Raw genomic sequence first — 25,251 nt, forward strand, 5'->3', positions numbered from 1 at the left:
TCAATCTCAGTAAAAGAGTCAACTGATGAATGAAACTGATGAATGAACAAAATCTCCCTCAAGATCGTATAGATTTTATTAAAGCATTTAGAAACATTAGACTATATGATGATTGTTTATAGAAACATTTGTTTTCAAATTTTAAATATATTACAATATGATTCTAAATATAAAGGACATAAGAGTAACCATTAACAGTTGATTATTTTTTAGATGTTCCATATCATGAAGAGTTTTTTAGTCCAACAGTTCAAATGTTGATAATCCCAGAGATGAAATCAGATGAATGTTTTTGTGTTTGAGTCTCAGATCTGCTTCACAGTGTGTGTGATGGTGAACACTTTGATTTCAACAGGAACCAGGAGACACTCTCAGTCCTGCAGAGGACACAGACTGAGGAACCAGAGACTCTCAGTCCTGCAGAGGAGGAACACAGGAACCAGAACCTCAAGGACACAGGATGAGGAAAAGAGACTCTCAGTCCTGCAGAGGACACAGAGACACTGTGAATGTGGTGTCCTGCAGAGGACACAGGTGTGGGAGGCCAGGATAAACCCAGGATAAGAGGTTGAGTGAATGTGGTGTTGAAGAGGTGGATCAGTGAGAAGGAGGAGAGAAGGACAGAGAGCCAGCAGGAATGTCCACATACACTGCTACTCTGTTAGAGACAGAGGAGGAGGAGATGGATGTTCTTCTGTTATTGTGCCTGACAGGTAACCATCTTCATCAGAGCAGATCAGACTCCAGGAATGATCATTCCATCCAAACACACAGTGTTTACTGTATCCTCTCCTTCTGATTCCTCTGTAACTCACTGATATATGAACCTTTCCTCTCCCTCGACCTCCCAGTAACAGCGACCAGTCAGACCATTTCTACACAGCAGCTGAACACAGTAGTCAAATCTGTCTGGATGATCAGGATATGACTGATTCTCCTCCACATCTGTCACCTTCCTGTTGTTGTCAGACAGTTTGAGGTATCTGTTACTGTGTTTGTGTCCAGTTCCAGTTCACAGACATCTGATGGAGAGAACAAGACACAATACAGCTGCAGGTTATCATCTGATGATTTATTTAACAACTTTACTGACAATAACTGAAAGAAAATCATTCAAACGTTCATTTCATATTCAGCTGTGAGTGATGTTTAACAATCCAGTTCTAACAACATCAACAGTTAGTGAACATGAGAGTCAACATGTCAACAATGTTCAGCTTCTTGTCCTCGTGTTGACCCGATGATGACAGCTGATGATCCAAATCTAGAAACATGAACTGAATAAAGTCTCACTAATAAAACTGTCACATCTTCTTCTACTGCAGCACAAAGCAGCTCTCAACCATCTGCTTTTCTAAAACTGCTATTAGCTGATGTTACTTTATAGAAATACCAGTTTATGTATGAAAATGAGTATTTATGGTATGTTTGTGTCTGTGTGGTATATCTGATACCAGGTCTCCCATCAGGGAGGAACTGGAAAGATAAATTTACCTCAACTCACTTTATTCACCTTTTAAAAACATTTGTGACATTAATTATGCCGTGTTGTGTTTATGAACTGAGTTTTTTCAATGCCTATTTATTAAAAGCATTCAGAGAAGAAAACTGAAGGCTACTTGAACACAACAACTTATGTGTGAATAAAAATAAAAACAAAGTTGCTTTCTGTTTACTGTTGATTCATGTATTTATGTATTTATTAGTTCTGTTGGATCAACGTGTTCAGTTTGTTGAGTTTGTGGATTTTAAATTAATTAATTAAATCCTAACATCTTTCCAGCCACAAAACAGAAACTTATCTCATAAGAGAAATTTATCTTCATTACTTCAGGCAAGAAAATCTAAAAATCACAAATACTGTTAAATAAATATAAATAAAGTGTTTATTTTATACAGTTAACTACATGAATAAATGGTGTTTCAGTTCATAACTGGGTAAATACAATGAAAATACATTTCCCATAATCCTTTGTTTTGAAGTGAAGTGTAATGTATTTTCAGTGGAATCTAAGTGAATTAATTTTCTGTATAGCTACACTCCTAGCCAATCAGAGGACTTTGTTGGGGAGTAGAAAAGAAAGGAGGAAGTCAGAGAGGAGATGTAGAGCACGTTGGAGGGAGAAACATGCAGTCAGCAGAGGAGAAAAACTAAGTTTAATGTCCAGCTGACTCATGTTTGGAGACTAATGGACTTTTAACGTTTTGGTACAAGTATCATTATTGCAGCTAACAGTCGTGTTCAACTCTCAGTTTGGTAACTTGTTATCCTGTAGTTTGAAGGTGAAGTTCAGGCAGGTTAGCTGTGTTTTTTGTTTCCACTAGCTTTGTAAAAGTGTTAACTGTTAACTGTTGATGTTTAAGCTAGCTCCGCCGTGAGGACAGTCAGCTGTAAACACCAGCAGCAGCTTTCACCGAGGACCGGGAGGAACCAGGACTTCTCTGGAGGACTAGGACTGTGGTGGTGCCAGAGATTTTTTTCTTTTCCTGGTGCTATGGGGTTGCTCCATGTTTCAGTGAGGGTGATCTGAAATTTAGAGTTTCTCTTGACACACACACAGCCTACACACACACACACACAGGCAGATACACACCCACCTCTGGCCTTGGTTTACTAAGCGGCGAGCGAGAGAGATTGATTTATGTTTTTAACTAAAGTTAAAACTAGAGTTGCGAGACAACAGCACCATAAAACTGTGATTAGCCCACCGAACATATTTCAAATAGCAGCCACCAAGCCGGGTTTAGACAACCATTACTGCAGCTTTCATACAGTAGCTGTTATTGTAGAAGAGTAATGCAGCAGGCCAAATACACCACACACAGCTTAACACACACATTAACACACACACACACCAATCCTCACACAGTATTCATACTTGCACACATGGTCAAAATAATGTAGCCTAGTCATATCTGCACCGCCTATGGTCTGGATTGAATATTGCAATAACAATATTATTACAATGAATAAACCGATGTTAAAGGCCAGATTGCTTGTTGGCCAACATTCTTGTATTGAACCAACTGAACATTAACTTGAACATAAAAGGCAGTTATATTTTAAAGTGTTAAAGTTTTCTACTGATCTTTTCTTCCAACTATCTCAAACAATCTCTGAGTGTCTTTCGTGGTGTGTTTATTGCGGCATTTGATATCGAGATGAGGATAAAACAACATATTGGCCTCATTTATCAACCGTATCAAACGTAGAAACCAGATATGAGCGCAGAAATCATCTTACGACAGGCTTTATGTGTGATTCATGAAACGTTTGTATCACACCAATCAGAGCGTAAGAATGGTCTTACGTTGATAAATGCAGCGGCTGGAAACCATCGTCATTTAAATATCACGGCCCAATATATTCTGGGTTTTGAGGCCTCGCCCCTACAATTTACGACATGGCGAGACGTAAGCCGGCTGAGAAGCGGAACTTTTCAGAGGTGGAGATTGAAACCCTGATATCTCAGATTCATTTTACTAGGCTTCTATCTCTTTGGGCCTATTAAAGGCTGTAGAAAGAGGGGAATGGCTTATCATTTGAATCAAACACACGGTAGCGGAAGTTTATCTAATTTATACATTTGTCTATTTATTTTAGTCCTAATAGTAATATTTTTTTTTTAGGCCTACATGTAGGTCAGCTTATATTTGAATAAACAACAGCTGAGTTTAGGCAGTGTCTTTTATTTTACTTGTTTTTTTTCATGAGTCAGAACCCCTTGTCCCCCGTGCTGGACCACCACCCGACCCTGTCTCCTGACAGCAGAGCGGCTGGAACAACAAGCCGAAATAACTCGGTCAATGGCAGAAATAAATCATTCACGACATAAATAAAAATGTTGTGCATCGTCATGTTTCCTGTATTAAATATCATTGCCAAACATAACGCTATAGGCTACCTTTTAAACGCGAGGAATAGGCTAAAACAATGTTGCAGACTTTTTCTGCCGTGTATAGTAGCGGTCCCCCACTGATGCGAGCCATCTGCCCTTAATCAATCCGATGGAGCTCTCCACCGTGGCCCGTGTGCGTGCGTGTGCACTGTTGTACCCGGCTCATAGAGGTCTTCTAAAAGAGACAGATCTGCCATTGCTGATAAGTGACCAACTGATGACTTCTTCTTCTACTGTTAAACTGATTATATGCTGCACCGCAAGGCCACACTGACTTAAAAAAACTTGCGTACACGAGTTCAGACCAGGCGTGAGATTTTATCTCAGCCTACGCTCACGTTCACATTGATAAATGGCGAGCTTTGCGTAGGAATCGGTCACGCCCGTCCCACGCCTGTTTTAGGTCCCACGCCCGTTTCATAAATGAGGGCCACTGTGCGGCCCTATGGAGGACAGTGTTCATTAGCTGCTGTGCCTACTGCCTTGTATCAGGAGGGACTCCGCCGCCCGGACCTGAGAGCCACACAGGCGGTTGCCTGGTGAACCTGCAGCCTGCAGAGGTTTCATCAGTCCAGCTCGTTGACTCTACTCGGCTGATTTCTTCTTCGTTAAGAAGCGGGCGATTCTCCACATTGGGAGTGTCACTGCAACAGCCCATTTGTGTAACATCCTGTTGTGTTCTTAAACCCACAAAAAGAAAAAGTAGACTTCATATTTCACAGTTACTGTTTTCCATCAGAACGTTATAGATCTTGATGTTTCCGACTAGGGCTGGGCGATATATCGAATATACTCGATATATCGCGGCTTGTAGTCCGTGCGATGTAGAAAATTAATATATCCTGAAACTCATGGACATTTTTTTTTCCTTTGTTTTTTCCCCTCTTGTCCTGTCCAGCATCAAGCGCAAGCATAATGATTACCTTGATAACCTAAGTTAAGAAGCTTATTTTATTTTATTTTTTGATGCTTTGCGGCAGCAGGTGATAATGGTTACACATGGAGGAGGACGAATTAATAAAAACAGCACAGGATCCATCGTCTGGCAAGAAGGAAGATGTTGAACAAACAACGGTGATATGCAAAATTTGTCATAAAAGCATCGCTTCAAAATGTAGCAGTACATCAAATTTATGTCACCATTTGAGAACCCACCGCTAGAAAATGAAGAGTGCTTGAAACTCCGCACGACAACATCTCAGAGCGGTGCAATATCAAAGAAAGTGCCTGAGCAACCAGCACTCACGCAACTGAGTCTGGCCTCTTCTATTTCCAGATCAACGCCGTACGACAAAAACAGTCAAAAACAGAAGGAGATAACGTGTGCAGTAACCCACCACATCGCGAAAGACATGGCCCCGGTTAATGTTGTTGAAAAGCCCGGGTTCAGAAAGCTCATCAACACACTTGACCCAAGATATAATCTGCCGGGTCGCAAATATTTTGCAGAGAAAGTGCTGCCTGAGTTGTACATTAAAGTGAGGGAAGAGCTGGCCAGTCAGCTTGTAAATGTGACCCACTTCTCAACAACTGCCGACATATGGAGCAGCCGAACATGCGAGCCATACCTCAGTTTGACTGTCCACTATATAGACAATTGGGAGTTGAAAAGCAAGTGCCTTCAGACGAGCTTTCTTCCTGAGGATCACACTGGCGGGATCATCGCACAAGGCCTGCAAGATGCTCTCATGTCATGGAATTTAAATGAAGCTCGTCAGGTGTGCATCACCACCGATAACGGCGCTAACATCGTCAAAGCTGTGAGCCTGAACCACTGGACACGTCTACAGTGTTTTGGCCATCGCCTGCATCTTGCAATTGGTGAGTATTTCTAACCACTGTGATAAAATAGTAATTATCTTTATTGATATATAAGAATAATGCTCAATCATCACTAAATTAATCACTTAATTATCTCATTAACTTTAACACTTTAATTTTGTGTTTTGAAATGCCATGTGAGTTACAGCATGCCCAAGCGTGCCCTAATGTCTTGTTTTGAAATGTTGTCTCTGACAATTTTGCACAAAACATGCACTTTCTGTTGACAATTTTATGTTTGTGCCACTCACTGTTTAATAAATACAATTATGTTAACTTTGACTTAGTTGTGATATCCCCTTTTTTGCATGAAAGTTTAAAATTAGCATATATTAATGCAGTATGAACAAGAATGTTTTAATGTAGACATATAGAATCATCATACTGGTGTGATTGTATGCTTCAAAGTTTTAATTCAAGGCTAAGGCAAAATATCAAGATATATATAGCGTATCGTGACATGGCCTAAAAATATCGCGGTATTTATAAAAGGCCATATCGCCCAGCCCTATTTCCGACTGCTCTTGAAGGCAGCTTAATTTCACAGGAGAGAGAGAAAGAAAAGAGACGAGCGAGTGTTTTGTTGTTGGAGGAAACAGTTCAGTGCTTGGGTTTCATTTTTTTCCCCTCAGAGTCAGTGATGTTTCCTGTTTCCTGTACGGGACTCTCCCACCGCCTCAAACCAGAGCTCTAAACACACTGACAAGCCCGATCTCTGGTTACATGATTGGTCACCGCAGCATTACATGGGGATGAGTCGGTCTGGTGTGTCGCAGCTCTAAAGGATTTAAGGATTTGTTCCACAAACTTAAGAGCCCCAAAGGTTAAAGGTCCAATATGTAATATTTGTACTGTAATAAATCCAAAAATGACACCAATGCCTCATTAGATATTAAGGAAACATGTTAAACTGAAATACTATCTTTTCTGGCAACAATGCTAATTTCAGTATTTTTTCTTTTTGAAATTTACATTCCGTGAAGGAATTTATGTTTATGTTTTGATCTGTGTGTTGTTCAACGCCCAGTTTGACAGACAGGCGGGTTGCCAGATATACCTAAAAACGTAAACCCAGCGCTACAGCTGTAACGGTAGTACAGCCATGAAAGCAGCAAACAAACGAACCGGATCAACGGAGATAGATTCTACATGACATAAAAAAAAAACAGCATGTTTCTAACAGTTGCGTGACCAGAGACGTAACAACCCCCTGGTAAATATTGGAGATGTATTTGAAAGATGGAGACAGCTTAGAGCCCAAAAGGACGCAGAGTTGGCTTATTTTCTCCTGAACAGGTAAGCATTAGCTTCATGCTAATTTATCACAGCTACTAGGGACGGGCATTTTTTGTCATTTCAACATTTGTGTACTCACATTGAATTATATAGCTAGAGTACCCGAGTTGGTTACTCATAAAAAACAATTGAGACATAGCCAGTAAAGTGATCCCGACTGGTCCTGGCTAACGCCACCATGCTAACCCTGCTAACTGTTAACGTTACCGGGAGGACCAGGCAAGCAACCCATGGCTGTTTACAGCGTGTAGCCTCTTAGTAGTTATTTTAAACCACGAGAGGGGGGCTGTAAATCGGAAAGAGAGGACTGTGAGTTTGCAGTGTGTTTAGGGATTGTTGCCGTAATTCTAAGCCAATGAAGTGTGTTCCGTCGGCAAGGTAGTGGTATTTTTTAGCGTTTCGTATTGTAATTCTAAGCCGAGAAAGTGTGCCTGACTGGTGTGTGGAAGAACAGTGAGGTTGTTGTGTTTTCAGCGGTTCATACTGTAATTTTAAGCCGAAAAAGTGTGTCTGTCAGTTGGTTACAGAGCTCCACGTGAGCACGGGCTTTTATGACTGTCAATATAGCCAGCATCTAGCGTTAGCTACTCCGCTGTGCTGTGGAGTAATGTCTGGCTATGTGAGACTAGCATCTAACGTTAGCTACTTCGCTGTGCTGTGGAGTAATGTCTGGCTATGTGAGACTAGCATCTAACGTTAGCTACTCCGCTGTGCTGTGGAGTAATGTCTGGCTATGTGAGAAAAGCGTCTAGCAACATTGTTGTGAATGCTGTGGTCTCAGCCTGGCAACCCCCGTGAACCGTGGGCAGGAGGGGGCGGGGGAGACGACTCTCCAGTATTTTGAAATGGTAGTGCAGTAACTATTTTAACCGCTAGCCGCCAGTATTACATACAATATTACATATTGCACCTTTAAAAACCAAAGATAGGGTTGCACAATTAATCAAATTTTAATCACAATCACAATTATGGCTTCCCACGATCAAATTTGCGTGATCGAGCGATATTTAAAATGTGTCATTCCCTTCATAGAACAGTTTTTGCAAAGCCAGTCTAGCGCTCCATAAACCACTGTCTGATCACATGTCTCCATGAGCCAATCAGAGTTGTTCCCTGCACCGTGCAGCTTAGTTTCTAGATGTAGACCGTCACAGAGGACAGAGTAAAGGGAGGAAAATTCCACAACAGGTAGCAGTCGGTCATCATAAGCTGGTTACGATGTTTACCAGTTTACAAGTAAACGCAACATTTTGTCCTGTCTGTGTTGTTTTTTAGACAACAGCAGTGACCAGTGCTAGTTTGTGTCTTTTAGCTCGTAGCTTTAGCAGCAGACTGTTGTATGTCCCGCTGTTGGAATCCTACAGTGAAATACAGACACACTACACTGTTTAGCTGTCAGCATTTTAGCCGTGTTTAATCCAGTTACTACTGTGGCTAATGATAGGCTAGCGTTACCTGCTGTGTAACGTGTTATTAGTGTTTACTAGCGTGACATGAAGCGATGTTTATGTTGCCTCTAACGTGGGTTTCGGAGCATCAAACCGCAACGCAGATATGTAAGTGGCAGTGTAATGAGCCACAGAAATCCACGTAGCTATTTTGTCTGGTAGATACCAGGCACCACATGCGCCGTTAACGTGAACAGAAAATTGCGATGCCTGTATCTTTCACGGCAAACGTGCATGTGTGGAAAGCGGTCGCACAACAGCTGAAATGGCATACTCCTTCACAGTATCCTTCAATAAAGGAGGAATGTAGCACAATATGGATGTATTAGCAGGAATGTAGCACAATATGGATGTATTAGTAGGAATGTAGCACAATATGGATGTATTAGCAGGAATGTAGCACAATATGGATGTATTAGTAGGAATGTAGCACAATATGGATGTATTAGCAGGAATGTAGCACAATATGGATGTAAAAGCAGTTATAATTATATAATTATGTGACAATAAAATTTGTTTTGGCTAAAATCAACAAATAATCGTGATAATTAATTGTGATCTCAACATTGATCAAAATAATCGTGATTATCATTTTGACCATAATCGTGTAGCCCTAACCAAAGCGCTTCGTTACATTTGGAACATTTAAAAAGGTTAAACTGGTTAAATCCAAAAAAATATAAATTATAAATAAAATATAAATAAAAAAAGTAACTTATATTTGATAAGCTAAAATCATCTAAAGCATTGGTTACCTCTGGTGTGTTCTTGTGAGAGAAAGAAAGGAGTTTTGTTTTATTTTAAAGGGTAACTTACCTACGCACAATTTAAGTCAACTGCCAAAGTTTCATATTTAAGGCGAGACACGGCAGGCAAAAACATCTTTTTTTTTTCATTGGTCAATTTTGAGATTTTTGGCTATTTGTGTTCAATAACATGTCTTCTTTCAGACATGTGGTGAAAAAAAGTCAAAAATACACATTTAGGTCTTTATTTTACTATACTTTGTCTGATGGCGTTGGTAGATTTCTCATAAATTCAAGAAAAGTTGGCGTTCTAAATCATCCCGCTGCTCCGCGATCGCTGTCTGCACCCTGTCATCACATATACCGTTGGAAAGCTCTCTTTCTCCTCTACAGTGCTGTCTGATCCAAATATGGTCACTTCCTTTTCATCAGCAACCAATCGTGAAAGTAAAAGGGGGGATTTAGCGCTAAATGCGCAATCTCATTGGTTGATGACAATTCCTGACAATGTGATTCGCTTAGAATGGTCACGTGACGCGCTCTGACATTTCCGCGGTAGTTCAGAATGTCAAAATAAATGCGTCAAAAACAGTCGAAAATCACCTCAGAGAAGACGAAAACAGTTGCTATTAGCAAGAAGACTCAGGGGATTACACACTAAGACACCAGATGATGAAATGTCTTCACGTATTACGTCAATGTGTAAACTATCGTTCAGAAAACAGGAGTTATCAGACAGCAGCAGTTTACAGAAATGTATGGCCTACATGTCATATATTAAATATGTAGGTGTCACATATATACTATTCTACTATAATTACTATAAAATACTAAACAAATCTATAATTTTGGGATCCTAATGTGGTTGTGAGTCCCTCAGGCTGTGGCAGGAAGATCCATATTCAGCTGTCAGTAGAGTTGCTGTCCCCACTCGTAGGAGAACTACCAGCTTCTCTTCTGGTGTTAACTTTGGGAAGTTTTATTTTTTTGGCTATTTTTCCAAGGTGTAAATCTCTTAGTGAAGATAGTTTTCACAGTGGAGGAGGAAGGTCATCTCTTTCTGATCCAGTTGGTGGTCACTGAGTCTGTATTTAGTCAGGATCCGTCTCTTCTTCATATCTCTGACAGTGTGAAGATAATGTGTCAAATAACAATTCAGTCTACTTTGATTGCTTTCTCCAATAATCGAAATATTGGTCTTTTGAATGATCACCATAAGAAGCTCATCCCTGTGTATCACCGGATGTCCAGTGACAGTGCAGCATGGAGGCACCAGATGCCAACGCATGCCTCAACTTGGTTACATGGACCCAATGTCCAAAAATAGTCTTTGTGGGGAAAAGCAGGGTTGAGGCTGCAGCCAGTATGACTATTTCTACATTCACTGAGTGTGCCTCTGCCATGCTGGCTGTGATGGAGAAATTGTGGCTTCAGAGCACAGCCTGTTAATGCAATGAAGGATGACGACATGGTTAGGATCTCAAAAGCCAATAGTGTCCATACCGCCAGTGCAAAGTGGAGCTTAAAAGTGTAAGCACAGCCAAAAAAGTGAAAAGACACCAGCAGGAGATGGAGGAGGGCCCTACATTTGGTACTGGCATGGATATGTATACTGTAAACTAACTTGGGGGAACCAGGCTGTGTAATGGTTGTGTTCTGTCAGTTTGAAGTTAGTGATGTAATGGTCTTCAGTTGAAGGCCATGTTGATGCGTTGTTTTGGATGTTAAGATCAGTGATGGATGAAGCAATAATGAGTTTTGGATGTTAAACAGTGTGATACATGGATCTTACTTGGACCTAAAGTATATGTTGTCTTTAATTCATGGTTTTCAATAGAAATTAGTGGAATTTTGCCATAAAAATCTTTAAAGGCCGTTTTCTCAAAATGAGTTTTTTCTCACACTCGGCGGGATGATTTTTCACTTCTGTAGCACCTACATACACCACACTTTACAGTTGTATTCCTAACTATATTGTGAAGGTTTGTTCAGAGGGATTTGTTGATTGTTGATCTTAGCCTGATTTATGTGACATTTTATGCCTAAAAATAGGGCGGAAATCAATTTTTAAGGCTAGTGGCAGTATTTTCTGATTTACTAGGTAACAAAAGGAGATATTCATAATCCCCTCTGGGTAAATCTTTTCATTAAATATATCAACAAAATACAATAATAATTTTGAACCTTGTTTTTTTCAATGGTCAGATTCGTCACGTCAAAATATATGCAAATTAGCGCATATTTAATTAGATATAGCCTGATTAGCATATTTAAAAATAAAATTACAGAAAACTTGCAATACATTTATTTCTCCTATTCATGTGAGTAATAAACTGGTAAAGTTTCATGGTGATATCTGTAAGTTAAAAATGTTACCCTATTCACCTGTAGTGTCTCGCCTTAAGTGAAAAAGGGTTAGAGGACATTTGCTTGAAATGTATTTAGACGCGTAACTATCGAAAGCAGGGTAAGCGGTGCTTATGGGCCCGGACCAATCAGAGCAACACTGGAAGATATTGATTGACAGCCGGGGCCCCCTATCACATTTTCATTACTTGCGACAATCCCAGCAGTCCCACCTGCAGCCACTGACCAAGCGGGAGTGAGAACAGGTCAAATTAATTTCCTAGTTTCTGTTATGAAGACGAGACGTGTGTGTGACTCGAACATCTCACATTTACCAACAAAACGTACAGCGATAGACCGTCCTGCCAACATGGAGACATTTTAACATCAATGTACGCTGTCACTGAAGCTGCTGCTGTTTCAATACTGTCGGCTCTCTGCAGCGGGGGGGCTGCTGCTCCATTTCCCCCGCGACTGATGCACGCGCACACACACACACACACACACACACACACACACACACACACACACACACACACACACACACACACACACACACACACACACACACACACACACACAATCACACACAGTGGATGCAGGAAAAAAAACGCAGATGAGACGACACAATGACCTAAATTGAGGACAGCTACGCTCGTTATTCTAAGTGCAATGATAAGTTAAAGTCCAATAAGTCCTTTACCAAACCGTATGAATGTGTGTCCCAGCCCAGGATAGGAAATTAACTAACAATGTAAAGATCAACAAGCCACTGATAGTGACAAATATGTTCATATTTGATTAATTGAATAAATTATAATTTTTTGTCTTAAATCCACCAGCCACTTTCATATTATACCAACATTTGCGGCATCCTGAGCCTTTTTGGTAAGGTTCCCTAGGAAATCTCAGCTCAGAGTAATTATTTAATAATAATAATTATTATTCCCCAAAACAAGTATATATATACTATACTATATTTTTTTGCAACTTTCACTGTCTTCTACAACTTTATTGCAACAAACATACAAAAGACATTGCAACTTTTATCGCAATTTTTTACAAAAGCTCCCGTGAAATCAGGCATTTTGGGCCGCAACAATCTCAAAAAAAGGACGCGAAATCCTGGAAGGATGTCCTTGTGTGTTTTTTCATGTGTTATGGTGCGCATTCACCCGTGTTTTTGTTGTTGTTGTGGTGCACGTAGGCTACTCCTGATTTTGTCAGTCATCTCATCTCTTATATGCAGTGTCTCTATGATCCTATCCTGTCCTATTCATGGTAGCCTACTCGTGGACATTGCACCATCATCACGTGCTATAGTAGGGGGGCCCACCTTGATAATCCTGCTTAAGGGCCCGGTGTTGGCTCGTTACGCCATTGAATGTATTGGTAGCAATCATTTTCTCTTTAAGGGCATCGGCACATGTTAAGAGTTTTATTTGAGACTGTAAAAGCAGCAAAGATGTTTATGTATAACATAAAGGAATATCTTGAAAAAAAGACTAAAACAAAATATTTGAATACGACACAAAAAGATAATCCAGAATAGTAAAATACATTTCTTTGTGTTGTACATTTTACCTGGCTGTCCTGAACATTTCATTTTACTACGGTTTACATTTAAAATACTTGACATTTGTTTCTGGGGAAATACCGATATATCTCATAGTGTGTTGGGTAGTTCAACAGTGGAGGCACCGTGCTATTGTTTCTTGATTATTTCTTCATAGTTACTTATGCCTATAATGATAACATCCACTGGTAAAGGGAGATTTAGCCAATTCAACATCAACTACTAAGCACTCAGGATCCTGTTCAGTAAAACATTGAAATAGAAAGTAACCTCATCTTATAATATACTTCCAGCGCCGGGAAGGGGTTAAACTAGTGTAACACACAGCTGAGTTCTCTTAGAGCAAACTTAAAACACACTCACACTTCCTCACACCAGGTCTCAGTCTCTGAGGTCCACCATGTTCCACCCTGCAGGAAGAAACAAAGACACAATCAACATCATACACCAGGGCTGTGGATAATTGCAAGGTTTAACTGTCATAGTGTTAAATGAGACAGAGAGAGACTACGTTGACTCTGCAGCTTGTTCAAGTCAAACTCAGGGCAATGCTGCTAAAGCTGTCACGGTGTGGTTATACTTAAGCCCCATACACATGATATGCGATTTTCAGAGTAAAGCGCAGAGAGCAATGCGCAGCGCAGGGAAACGTCATCAATTGTGGCAAGGTAGCTATTTACCATTGCTAGGTAACGACTTTCCATTATCTCATTGGTTGCACCTTCGAAAGATCAGCAGCAACTAGGTCAAAGTTTAAATAATTTGAACTTTGAGCACAGCACAAAGCGGCAAATCTGAGACGTGGTGCACAACGCCAGCGGTAGCACAGTACATAGTTGGATGCCACCGCCCTCCCGTAAAATGGGAAATCAATGGAACAAATAGGATAAAGAGCAGTTTTGCCGCCTATCATGTGTAGGCGGCTTTACTCTGAGACATGTACAACAGCATTCTCTATGCCCTGATGACGGACTGAAATGCTGGGGGTTTGGAGGGGTTTTATTTAGTTTGTGTGTAAAATGGTCTAAATAAATGACATGTAAATAGGATAAAAGGTTTTGCTTATTTTTCTAACTTAATTCAATTATTTTATAAGCTATCTAAAAAGGTCCTGTTTTCAGAGTTTCTCACTTAGTGACAAAAAAAAGTGTTCATCCGTCCATACCTCAGAGTGTCCAGTCTCCAATTTGGATCCTCCAGTAAAATAGAAAGCAGCTTCACTCCTGAGTCTCCTAGATGATTGTAGCTCAGGTCCAGCACTCTCAGATGAGAGGGGTTGGATCTCAAAGCTGAGGCCAAAGAAGTACAGCCTTCCTCTGAGATCATACAGCCTGAGAGACTACACACACACACACACACACACACACACACACACACACACACACACACACACACACGGTCAATTCAGGTACGACATGGCCACAACCCAGGAGCAATATATAACTACCCTTAGTGCTAGAAATGGGTGGGGCTTTACAGTCCAGCTGTACACAACAATAACTAATGGTGTGTAGCTACTTTAAATTGTCATTGTCCAGTAGAGAGAGAAAGAAAAATAAACCTTATTTTATAATTGTTTTGCAGTGATTACATTCTAAAGCTCAAATAAATAATCAGATGATTTTGTGGAGACTGATTTCTCCTCCTCTGCGTATTAATTGCAGCAGCTAGATAAGGAAGAAGGTTTATGCTAGTATCGGTTTTCGACTGGGAATGCATTGAATCGCTCCATCCTGCTGTTGTTGAAGCTGCCTGTACAAACCCAGCTTAATTAGTGAGTCACTAATTTTAGGCTCAGAGCTGAATGCTAAATGTAGCCAATTTTGCATTGCTTCTAATGATATTTCTCCATTCTGACTTAATGTGCATTGTGTAGGACTTTTATGTCTTACTGTGATGTCAACATGCCTATCCTGATTTGGTCTGGTTTCCCCATGGGCAAGTAACTGTCAATGTATTTGATGTTGACTTTAATTATGTGAAAAATGTGTAATGTTACTGGGGAACATACATTCCGGTGTTAAAGACACTATACTATTTAATATAATGTATTTTTATATAGCAGAAAGGCCTTAGAAGCTGAGGTTTTAATTTATTTATGTTATATCTTACTGTGAGAGAGACAAGGCATTGTAAGACATGTATTGTCATACTTTTGTTAAAAATTTTTTTCCACTATATGATCACAGTTAAAGCAAGTTTAATAAAGAGCAGAACTCCTGATAACTGTTTCTATGTCTGTCTGTGATGTGGACATGCCTATCCTGATTCAGTGTGGTTTCCCCATGTGCAGATCCACATACACAACGTAGTGAGACTGTCAAAGGGGATCGTCACATCGGCTTGAGCCTTCCTCAGGGTGTAGCGAAGGTAAGCTGAAAAGAGTAAAGGAAGCTAAAAAGAGAGCAGAAGAGAGTAGCTGAGCTTCCGCCAGACAACTCTGACTTGCATTTAGACGTTGCAGAGAGTTTTGCGAAATAAAAAAGGGCAGGACAGCGTTTGGCCTTCTTGTATTTGGACTATTAAGTAATACTAGCTGGTTGCTATGTCTTGTGTTGTTGCACCTTTGGCTCTGTTAGCAGAGTTGTTGAGTCGCTAGATTTCGATTACAAGTAATGTCATCATAACAAATGCATGTGTAGAGGTATCGATATTTATGATAGCAGTGTAGAAGTAAATTACTGTGAAACTGTAGGGAAAAAAATATTAATGTTACACAATGTTGCTTTAACTTGCATTGTTACTCAGGTCCTAACTGAACACCAACCTGAGAGTTTCCAGTCTGCAATGTGGACACTTCAATCCAGAGGACAGATGATAAACTCCTGAATCCTGCAGGTTGTTATTACTCAGGTCCAGCTCTCTCAGCCTAGAGGACTGGGAGCTGAGAACTGAGGAGAGAGCTTCACAGCTTCTCTCTGACAGGTTACAGCCACTCAGTCTGAAAAGGAATCAGCAACAGATAAGAACACAGATATAAACAAACAAAAACAAATTCTAATTAAAGAAAAACTAAATTAATCTGGATAGTTCTGTGTGCACTTACAGAGCTTTGTTGGAGGCTTTGACCACTGGCAGCAGCCTCAGAAGAGCCTCCTCTGAAGCAGAGTATTTCTTCAGGTCAAACACATCCAGATCTTTTTCTGATGACAGTAAGATGAAGACCAGAGCTGACCACTGAGCAGGAGACAGTTTATCTGTGGAGAGACTTCCTGATGTCAGGGACTGTTGGATCTCCTCCACTAGAGAACAATCATTCAGTTCATTCAGACAGTGGAACAGATTAATGCTTCTCTCTGCAGACAGATTCTCACTGATTTTCGTCTTGATGTACTCAACTGTTTTCTGATTGGTCTGTGAGCTACTTCCTGTCTGTGTCATCAGACCTCGTAGGAGAGTCTGACTGGTCTGCAGTGAAAGACCCAGGAGGAAGCGGAGGAACAAGTCCAGGTGTCCATTCAGACTCTGTAAGGCTTTGTCCACAGCACTCTGATGTAGACAGTTTACTTTAGGTTTGACTCTGAAGGCATTAAGCAACCGGGATGTTGATTCTTCTTCTGCCAGCAGGTTGACTCCAGAGTTGATGAATGACAGATGGACATGAAGAGCAGACAGGAACTCCTGAACACTCAGATGGACAAAGCAGAACACCTTGTCCTGGTACAGTCCACTCTCCTCTTTAAAGATCTGTGTGAACACTCCTGAGTACACTGAGGCTTCTCTGATATCGATGCCACACTCTGTCAGGTCGGATTCATAGAAGATCAGGTTGCCTTTCTGCAGCTGCTCAAAAGCCAGTTTTCCCAGAGACTCAATCATCTTCCTGGTCTCTGGACTCCAGTGTGGATCTGTCTCAGCACCTCTATGATACTTGATGTTCTTCAGTTTGGACTGAACCACCAGGAAGTGGATATACATCTCAGTCATGGTCTTGGGCAGCTCTCCTCCCCCTCTGGTCTTCAACACCTTCTCCAGAACTGTAGCAGTGATCCAGCAGAAGACTGGGATGTGGCACATGATGTGGAGGCTTTGTGATGTCTTGATGTGGGAGATGATTCTGCTGGCCTGCTTGTTGTCTCTGAATTGCTTCCTGAAGTACTCCTCCTTCTGTGGGTCGGTAAAACCTCTGACCTCTGTCACCATGTCAACACACTCAGCAGGGATCTGATTGGCTGCTGCAGGTCGTGTGGTTATCCAGAGGCGAGCAGAGGGAAGCAGTTTCCCTCTGATGAGGTTTGTCAGCAGCACATCCACTGAGGTGGACTCTGTAACATCAGTCAGGATCTCAGTGTTGTGGAAGTCCAGAGGAAGTCGACACTCATCCAGACCGTCAAAGATGAACACAACCTGGAACTCTTTGAACCTGCAGATTCCTGCTTCTTTGGTTTCACTGAAGAAGTGATCAACAAGTTCCACCAAGCTGTACCTTTTCTCTTTCAGCACATTCAGCTCTCTGAAAGTGAATGGAAATATGAACTGGATGTCCTGGTTGGCTTTGTCTTCAGCCCAGTCCAGAGTGAACTTCTGTGTTAAGACTGTTTTCCCGATGCCAGCCACTCCCTTTGTCATCACCGTTCTGATTGGTTCTTCTCTTCCAGGTGGGGTTTTAAAGATGTCTTCACATCTGATTATTGTTTCTGGTCTGTCTGGTTTTCTGGACGCTGTTTCAATCTGTCTGACCTCATGTTCATCATTGACCTCTGCAGTTCCTCCCTCCATGATGAAGATCTCTGTGAACATCTGATTCAGAAGGGTTGGGTTTCCTGCTTTAGCAATCCCCTCAAACACACACTGAAACTTTTTCTTGTGGTTAGACTTGAGTTTACGCTGACAAACTTCAGAATTACTTCCTGAATGAACACACAAACAAGGAAGATCAATAAGTCAAAGAACATATTTCAACATTAGATGTCCTCAAATAATTAGCATATATTTAATGCATATTCTCAGACATTAGTAAATGTCCCATTTTTAAATCTGTTAAAATCCTCTTACTGCTCTGCAGACGGTCAGCCAGCTCCTCCTGCTTCATTCTCTTCAGGAAGTGCAGTGTGATCTTCAGAAATGCCTCTCTGCTCCTTCTCCTCTGTTCTTCATCCTCATCCTCACCATCCAAAACCTTCTCATCCTCCCTCTGATTCTCTATGTATTCTGGGTAATCTGGACTCAGAACCTTCTGAAACTTATTCAGCTCGTTCTTTACAAAAGTGACGATGCTTTCCTCCAACAGCTGGAACAGAATGATAAACTCAACATTTAGTTTAAAGAACTCAACACGTGATTCATCTCTCAGTCTGAAGGCCTGCTGGTTTGAAAAGAGCAGCATGGAGACTATTGGGATCTGAATGGTAGTTTATCATTTAATCTATAGTTAATAATGAAAACTTTCTTTTAATATGTACACACCATAAATATGGAGTCCAGGTCTGTTTGCTGCTGCAGGTCAGACTGACCACCGAGGCCCTCTGAGCTCTCCTGGTGAACTCTGTAGAGACAACATCAAGTGTAAGAACATTTAATGATCTGTGCATAGTCCTTATGATGACAAAATGGCAACTGTGTCTATTGAGATAACACAATGGAGTGTGATGTGGTTCAGGTCAATAGTTTAGACACATACATGGATGCGTTCATTGGCTACACCACCAAATGCATCGATGACGTCTTATCGAGGATTACTGTACGAACAATCCTGACTAAGAAGAATCTTTTTTTAACAGGGACAGCAATGCCACAATATGAGCCACTAAAGGGCAGAAGGGTACTTCACAACAACAGTTTTCTTTTTAAAGAGGTGCAATTGAATACACCATTAGTTTGAGGATTTGTTTGGAGCCGACATGCTTTACCTTCGTTGTTTGTTTCTATAACTCACTCACAGGGAAGGCAAAATGTTCTCACACCGTTGACTTCAGGGGAGAAGGAGAATTTTCCAGTTCTGTTGTTTCTCCGTCATCTCCAACTCTGATGAGTAAATGTTACCCATTGTCTTTAGCTGCATGCTACCAGCCGGTAAGCTAAGTTGTGTCTGTTTTTTTCTTTGGTCGTGCGCAAGTGGGCTGGGATGTAGAACGAAAACAATACTGAGGGAATTGTAGATGGTGCTCCTGATTTAGATAGTCCAAACTGAAAGCTCATTTGGATAAATTCTGGAATTTAAAATCAAAATCGTGACATATAGCATATTGACAAATACCTACAACTCAGGGTTTTTGGATTTTGGAAGTACAAGAAGTCAGGTATGTGCTCCGGAGAACTATGAGCAGTGTGAAGTAGTCTGGATAATTAAAGTAAATAAAAATAAAAGCAATAAAAGTATATTTCCAGGATAATTGCCTGACATCTGCCGTGTGCCCTTTACCTTCCGATCTCTTTGTTGCCGTTTTCCAAATCCCTTTTCTACGGGAAACAACAACACATTACAAGCTAGCAAGCTACAAACTGAAAATGGCAAGTTTTCAAAAGATTAAGATCGTACAACAAGGCAGGCTTCCTTGGTTCTTTTGGGGAATGATTGTAAAGATTTAAAATAATGTTAATGGGCATTTCCTCTCTAACTGGGACATTTTGGGAAAGATTGGTGGGATTGCTGTGGACAAAGGACAATGAGGTTTAACCATGTATCAGCTAATTTAAATAGCTCACGTTACTGTATTGTGTCAACAGTTAACTTCATTTAATATTGAATTTGGCGTTTTCTTTTGCGGTTTGCAAATGTTCCACCAAAACAAGTTCTTCCCAAGACTATTTTGCAGAGCCACCGTTGCTGCGTCCGGAGCTTAGCGCCGCCCAAGACGACTGTGATTGGTTGAAAGAAAAGCAAACAACTCAACCTCATAGGTTGGAACATATCGTTTGTGGACCCTGGGCTGTCTACAGAGACCACGTTTTTTACAGTGTGTTCAGGGGACAGGCAGCTCGCAGATAGTGAGGAGATGTTCGCTGTATGTGACAAAAAATGTTTAAATTAAATGCTCAATAAAAATATATTGAAAAAAAACAAAAAAATCTGATTGGCTTAGCCTGACCCTCAGCCATGTCACCTCCCTTTTGAATTATTGGTTACACAGAGAAAATGGAAAAACTTGAGATTAAAAATAAAAAACTGTTGGAGCAGGATGCTGTAAAATGCTCTAAATTAACTGCCATGCTCCTTAGAGGAAAGGCCAAGGTTAGCACTGTCAGCGAGAGCAGCACTGATGAAGCAGGACCAGGACCCAGAAGAAGAGACATGACAGGTGCACTATTGGTACGTTTGGCAGTAATATGTGTGCATTAGGTCAAAGTGGGTTTGAGAGGGAATATGCATTTATTATGTTATTATAACAATGACTTCCTAAACTCAATATATGCCGATAATTCTAGTATATCACAAGTTTACAAGTCTTTTATTTTGTATGTAAATACAGTATGCAACGTATTCAAGTTTATTACTGTTTCTATTGTTATTAATTAAGTCCAGTCATGGTGGTGATGAGGAGGAAAATGATGAAGAGGAGGAGGACAGGCAGGAGGAGTATGGAGCAGGAGGAACCAGCACAGATACAGTGAAAAGTTTAAGTCCAGTGTGCAGGGCTGTAGAACTTAGTGTTGGGTTGTTTTGGTCTCTTTATGTAGTGTTATTATTACTACTATTAAAATGACTTCCAAAAAAGGTTCTGATCTGGTTTATTGGCATTTCTTTAAACCAATTAATCTGTCTGGTGGTTCTGGTCCTGGTATCACTGGGCATCAGATCAAAACCACATTTTGTGGCATCGCCGAACCTCGACCATGAAGTTCAGAGAGTCTGATAATAACAAAGTTTTAAATTCTGACCTTTCATCAACAGCTTGTCCATCTTTAAAGTCAACAAAACAACCCATAGACCGGTCACTCTTCATGGACACACAGCTGGGTTCAGGTCCAGGTTTCTGTTGCTGCATCCTGATACAAACAAAGACAGTGGATCAGTAACTATTCACCAAAATGTAATCTGATGAAAGATGCTGTCTCACTGTTGGCTCTTTGTTGACTATTAAAGTAAGAAGTACATTTTATTTATATATTTATACAGTAGGTTTACACTGTGATGTCACTGCTGATACATTATATCGTTGAGTCTTACAACAGACTACGAAGCTCTGGACCAAGTCTGGATTCTTCTTCTCAGGAGAGTCAGACAATTACAACGTTCACTTTTAAATTCTTACCTTTCATCAGCAGCTTGTCCAACTTTAAAGTCAACAAAACAACCCATAGACCAGTCACTCTTCATGGACACACAGCTGGGTTCAGGTCCAGGTTTCTGCTGCAGCATCCTGATACAAACAAAGACAGTGGATCAGTAACTAATCACCAAAATGTAATCTGATGAAAGATGCTGTCTCATCTCAGTTGATAATCTGTCATTGGCTCTTTTCTGACTAATAAAGTATATAGTTAATATTTTGTACATATATTTTCAGTGTGAATAATGATGGAGGAGTGATGTGATTGCTGAGCTCTAACATGGAGAAGAGTCCATCATCATCTCACCTCTGAGCTTTGGTCTGGCTGTCATGGTCCCCACACAGAGTGGTTTTAGAGGGAGGGGCTCCCTCCTCTCTGTCCTCACACTGACTCATAGCAGAGTCCTCACCTGCTGGGAGACATGACCTCTGTTACTATAACAAGCTTTTCATCACAGGACACATTAGTCTCTCATTCCTCTCTAACATGTCACAGATACTGTAGAAAACAGAGAATCAGCTGCTCTTTCCTTCAGACACACACAAACCAAGTCTGTCTCAGTAGTTGGAAGATGGCTGTGGGTTGAATACAACACATGACACCAGGAGGATCTAAGTAGTCTGACAAGTTCTGACACATCCTTCATTTCTCACTGATGATTTAAGCTGTCCCCCATCAGATGATGGAGTTCTACTATCTGTCCACTAGATGGAGCTAACTGACCATCTAATGAGATAAAGATCAGCAACATCAACTCTCTGCTGCTCATGACTGTAAAAAACAAACAAATAGGCTGTTACATTATATCTGGGGCTGAGGGGAAGTGGAAGAAAGGGAAGTGGAACTGATGACTTTAGTTGATAATATTTCTGTACTATTACTTTGATAGACTAAATACATTTAGCTGATACTTGTGTACTTTTAACTCAGTAATATCTTCAAAAGTAGAACTTTAACTTTAAGGCTTTGACAGTGTGTATTAGTACTTTTACTGCAGTACAGAATAAACAGAGACTTCAGACTCTTTCATGAGTTGTGTGTTTGAAATATGAATAATAAGTGAGTTTCAGTAATGTTTGATGAGTCATTTATTGTCCTCACACTAACAGATCACCTCCAGTCCTGTCTCACTTTGTCAGCAGAGCTACATTTGATTTCTCAAATATAGATTTGGAAACAGCTCCATTATGGTTAGCATGGTTAGCATTGGTTAGCTCCTGTTGTTAGAGCAGCTGGTGATCCTGAACACGGTGGCTGTTAGGATTACCAGTTGATAACTGTTACAGTTAACTCTAACCAAACTAAACTCTTCTCCAACTAAACACATGTTTACAGTTTAATGAAAGATCAAAAATCTGCTGAAAAGTGATACTTACCAAATGTTTAACGTGGAGCAAACATCTGCGTCACACCAAGACAAAGTCCAAGTAAAAAACTGGAAGTACACCAGTGAGAAAGAGGAAGAGAGGAGGAGAGGGAGAAATGGGATAGTTCTATAAGATCATCTCTCAATGCAAATCAAACCAGCTACTAGGCTAACTGAAATAAAACCAAGCCAGTCTCTACGTATGGTGAAGGCTACGTGAGGATGATTAATCCCAAAGGCCAAGGGAACTTTATCAGGATGCATAGTATCCTGGATCCATGAGATAACTGGCCTTTAAAATAATAATCTGCCTGCCTCTAAGGGAATTTAACATAGGGGTGTGTATACTTATGCCCCCTGTATTTTAAGGAAGAACATTTATTTATTTACGATACATTATTCATTCACAAAGAAAATTGGTGTCCTTAAAGGTTGGATTGTTTCCTCATTTTTTATTGTATGATAAATAAAATGCTCTTATCCATGTGCTGGTTCGGGCCTCTTGTACCTGTAGATATCAGAGGCTCGTTTAGGTTTGTATGTTAAGCCAAACGCCTCCGGGGGCATGTAGTTGGCCGCCCCCCCTCCCTCTTTATCGTCCTTCTTGGAAACCTGGGTGACGCTGTAGGTAATCCGGGAAAGGCCAAAATCTGTAAACTGCAGAAAGAATTAGCAAAGAGAGGAAGGTGGCAGAAAAGGGATTTACTTTGAGTATTTTCTTTTTATGCCACTTACTACTTCTATTCCACTGCATTTGTTGTTTAGTTACTTTACAAATCAAGAATTGTGCACACAAAGTATACAAGGAGCTTATCAAATGTGTTTTGCAGTTCATACAGTACAGCTGAAACATTTAGTCCAATAATTAATCAATTTACACTATTGTATTAATTGAGAACTATTTTGATAAGCAACACTGTAAAGAAAATGAGGAATGTGATGGTTTAAATTATTTTAAGAGGAAAACAAAGAGGAAAATTTTATTTATTTGACACATCTTCAAATTGTTACTTTTGGACATGACACAAAATTTAGTTTTTGATATTACTGCTGTGAGAATACACACAATTGTAAATTTTTTTATTAAATTCATAAAATCCAGAGAACAATCTCTTAATATTTGCCTTTTGCATGGAGCTTTAACCCCGTCAGTGCCGCGTGGCCTTTTGTTCTTAGTGTAACGAGATCTTGCCATGTGAGAGACGAGCAAACCTTAGATCTTAGAATCAAAACATAGTCAGAGCTGCTCCACTGAAGGCAGCGCCTGACCTAAAGCCAGATATCTGGTTGTATTTCAGATTTACAAACTATAAAGACAGAGAAGACACATGCAGGTCTTGACTTATATCGCCTGGGACTGTGCGGATACAAATACAGATATAAGCCTTCATGCTAACTAAAAGAAATAAGTCACTTATGTCTTATGTCACCCTCTGAACTAAAGTATTAGTGTCCCTGAAATATCCCAAATTGATATTTAATCAAATCGGAAATCAAATGTATTCCTGAAGTCAGTGCTAATGTGAAGTTATTAATTGAACAAGTTGTCTTTTTCAGTCAAAGATCAGTTTTACTCCTCTTAATAATGCTTCATACTGTACGATGTTAAGACCTGGAGTTTGGCTCTTTTAAAACAGTAAAACACTTTCACTTCCTTTTATCTAGAGTCGTTTCTGCTTTTTATCAAGTTGCAACATTTAGGGAAAAAAACATGTATCTTTCAGGGTTACAGTACATGTCTTTCAGCCTTTATGTAGTCTCCAAAAAATTGGAGTTAGTGAGCAATAAATACAACTTCTGCTTTATATACACTACCATTTCAAAGTTTGGAATCATCTGTTATATTTTAGGTTGTTTCTTTTCCTTCAACATAAACAATTGAACATAAAAACTGCATAATTCAAACATTTACATTCGATTGTCTTTTGGAATGACAAGATTCAAGTTTCAATTTAGTCAATCATCACTTTTGTTCTTTTTTTAAATCTTAAATTCAAAACTTTTACTTGAAGCAGAGTACTTTTTTACAGAGTACCTCTAAGTTAAAGATGGGTGGTTCTTCACCCCTGGTTACCTGTAGGGAGGCCAGTGATCCTCTCTCCATCAGCTCCATCACCACACCAAGCTGTGCTGAAAAGCCAGACTTGGTGTTTGGCGGTAGACCCTTGAAGACCCCTAGGACACAAATAACTTCTTCTTGCATCCTCTTGATCTCACGCAGCAAAGATGCATTGGTCCTGTGTGTGTTTGTTTGCATTATAAGTGATACACACAACTTAATGTAATTACAAACAGAAAACTCTTTGTAAGCACTTACCCGTCGTCATGACGAAGCAGTTTAATGGCCACGTCACAGGCCCACTGACGATGCCTGGCTTTGTAGATTTGTCCGAAAACCTCCGGAGCCAATCACCTTCCAGTCCTGGAGGCTGGAGTCTTCAATAAACTGTTCCATAGTTCACTGTAGTAGCAAATTACTTATTATCATGATAATTAGTTTAGTGACTCCAACATGTGTTTGTACAATGGAAATAAATGCACA

The 25,251-nt window shown here is 40.3% G+C and overlaps 2 protein-coding genes across 2 annotated transcripts in view; one reads left to right on the top strand and one right to left on the bottom strand.

Moving 5' to 3' along the window:
- LOC114553116 (zinc finger protein 271) overlaps positions 1 to 25,251 on the top strand; it is a 687,947-nt gene that overhangs the window by 157,811 nt on the left and 504,885 nt on the right. The window lies entirely within an intron of this gene.
- Positions 12,799 to 23,384, bottom strand: LOC114553114 (NLR family CARD domain-containing protein 3). The gene is made up of 13 exons (XM_028574260.1): positions 23,218 to 23,384; positions 22,720 to 22,778; positions 21,650 to 21,752; positions 21,325 to 21,432; positions 20,951 to 21,058; positions 18,539 to 18,617; positions 18,242 to 18,362; positions 18,128 to 18,202; positions 16,652 to 17,967; positions 16,179 to 16,621; positions 15,900 to 16,073; positions 14,298 to 14,471; positions 12,799 to 13,542 (listed from the first exon to the last, which is right to left on the bottom strand). Exons 3-13 carry the CDS (start codon positions 21,736 to 21,738, stop codon positions 13,470 to 13,472), a joined length of 2,760 nt encoding a protein of 919 aa, XP_028430061.1. The 5' UTR covers positions 21,739 to 21,752; positions 22,720 to 22,778; positions 23,218 to 23,384; the 3' UTR covers positions 12,799 to 13,469.

The sequence above is a fragment of the Perca flavescens genome, chromosome 3, assembly GCF_004354835.1.
Source record: "Perca flavescens isolate YP-PL-M2 chromosome 3, PFLA_1.0, whole genome shotgun sequence".
NCBI lineage: Eukaryota > Metazoa > Chordata > Actinopteri > Perciformes > Percidae > Perca > Perca flavescens.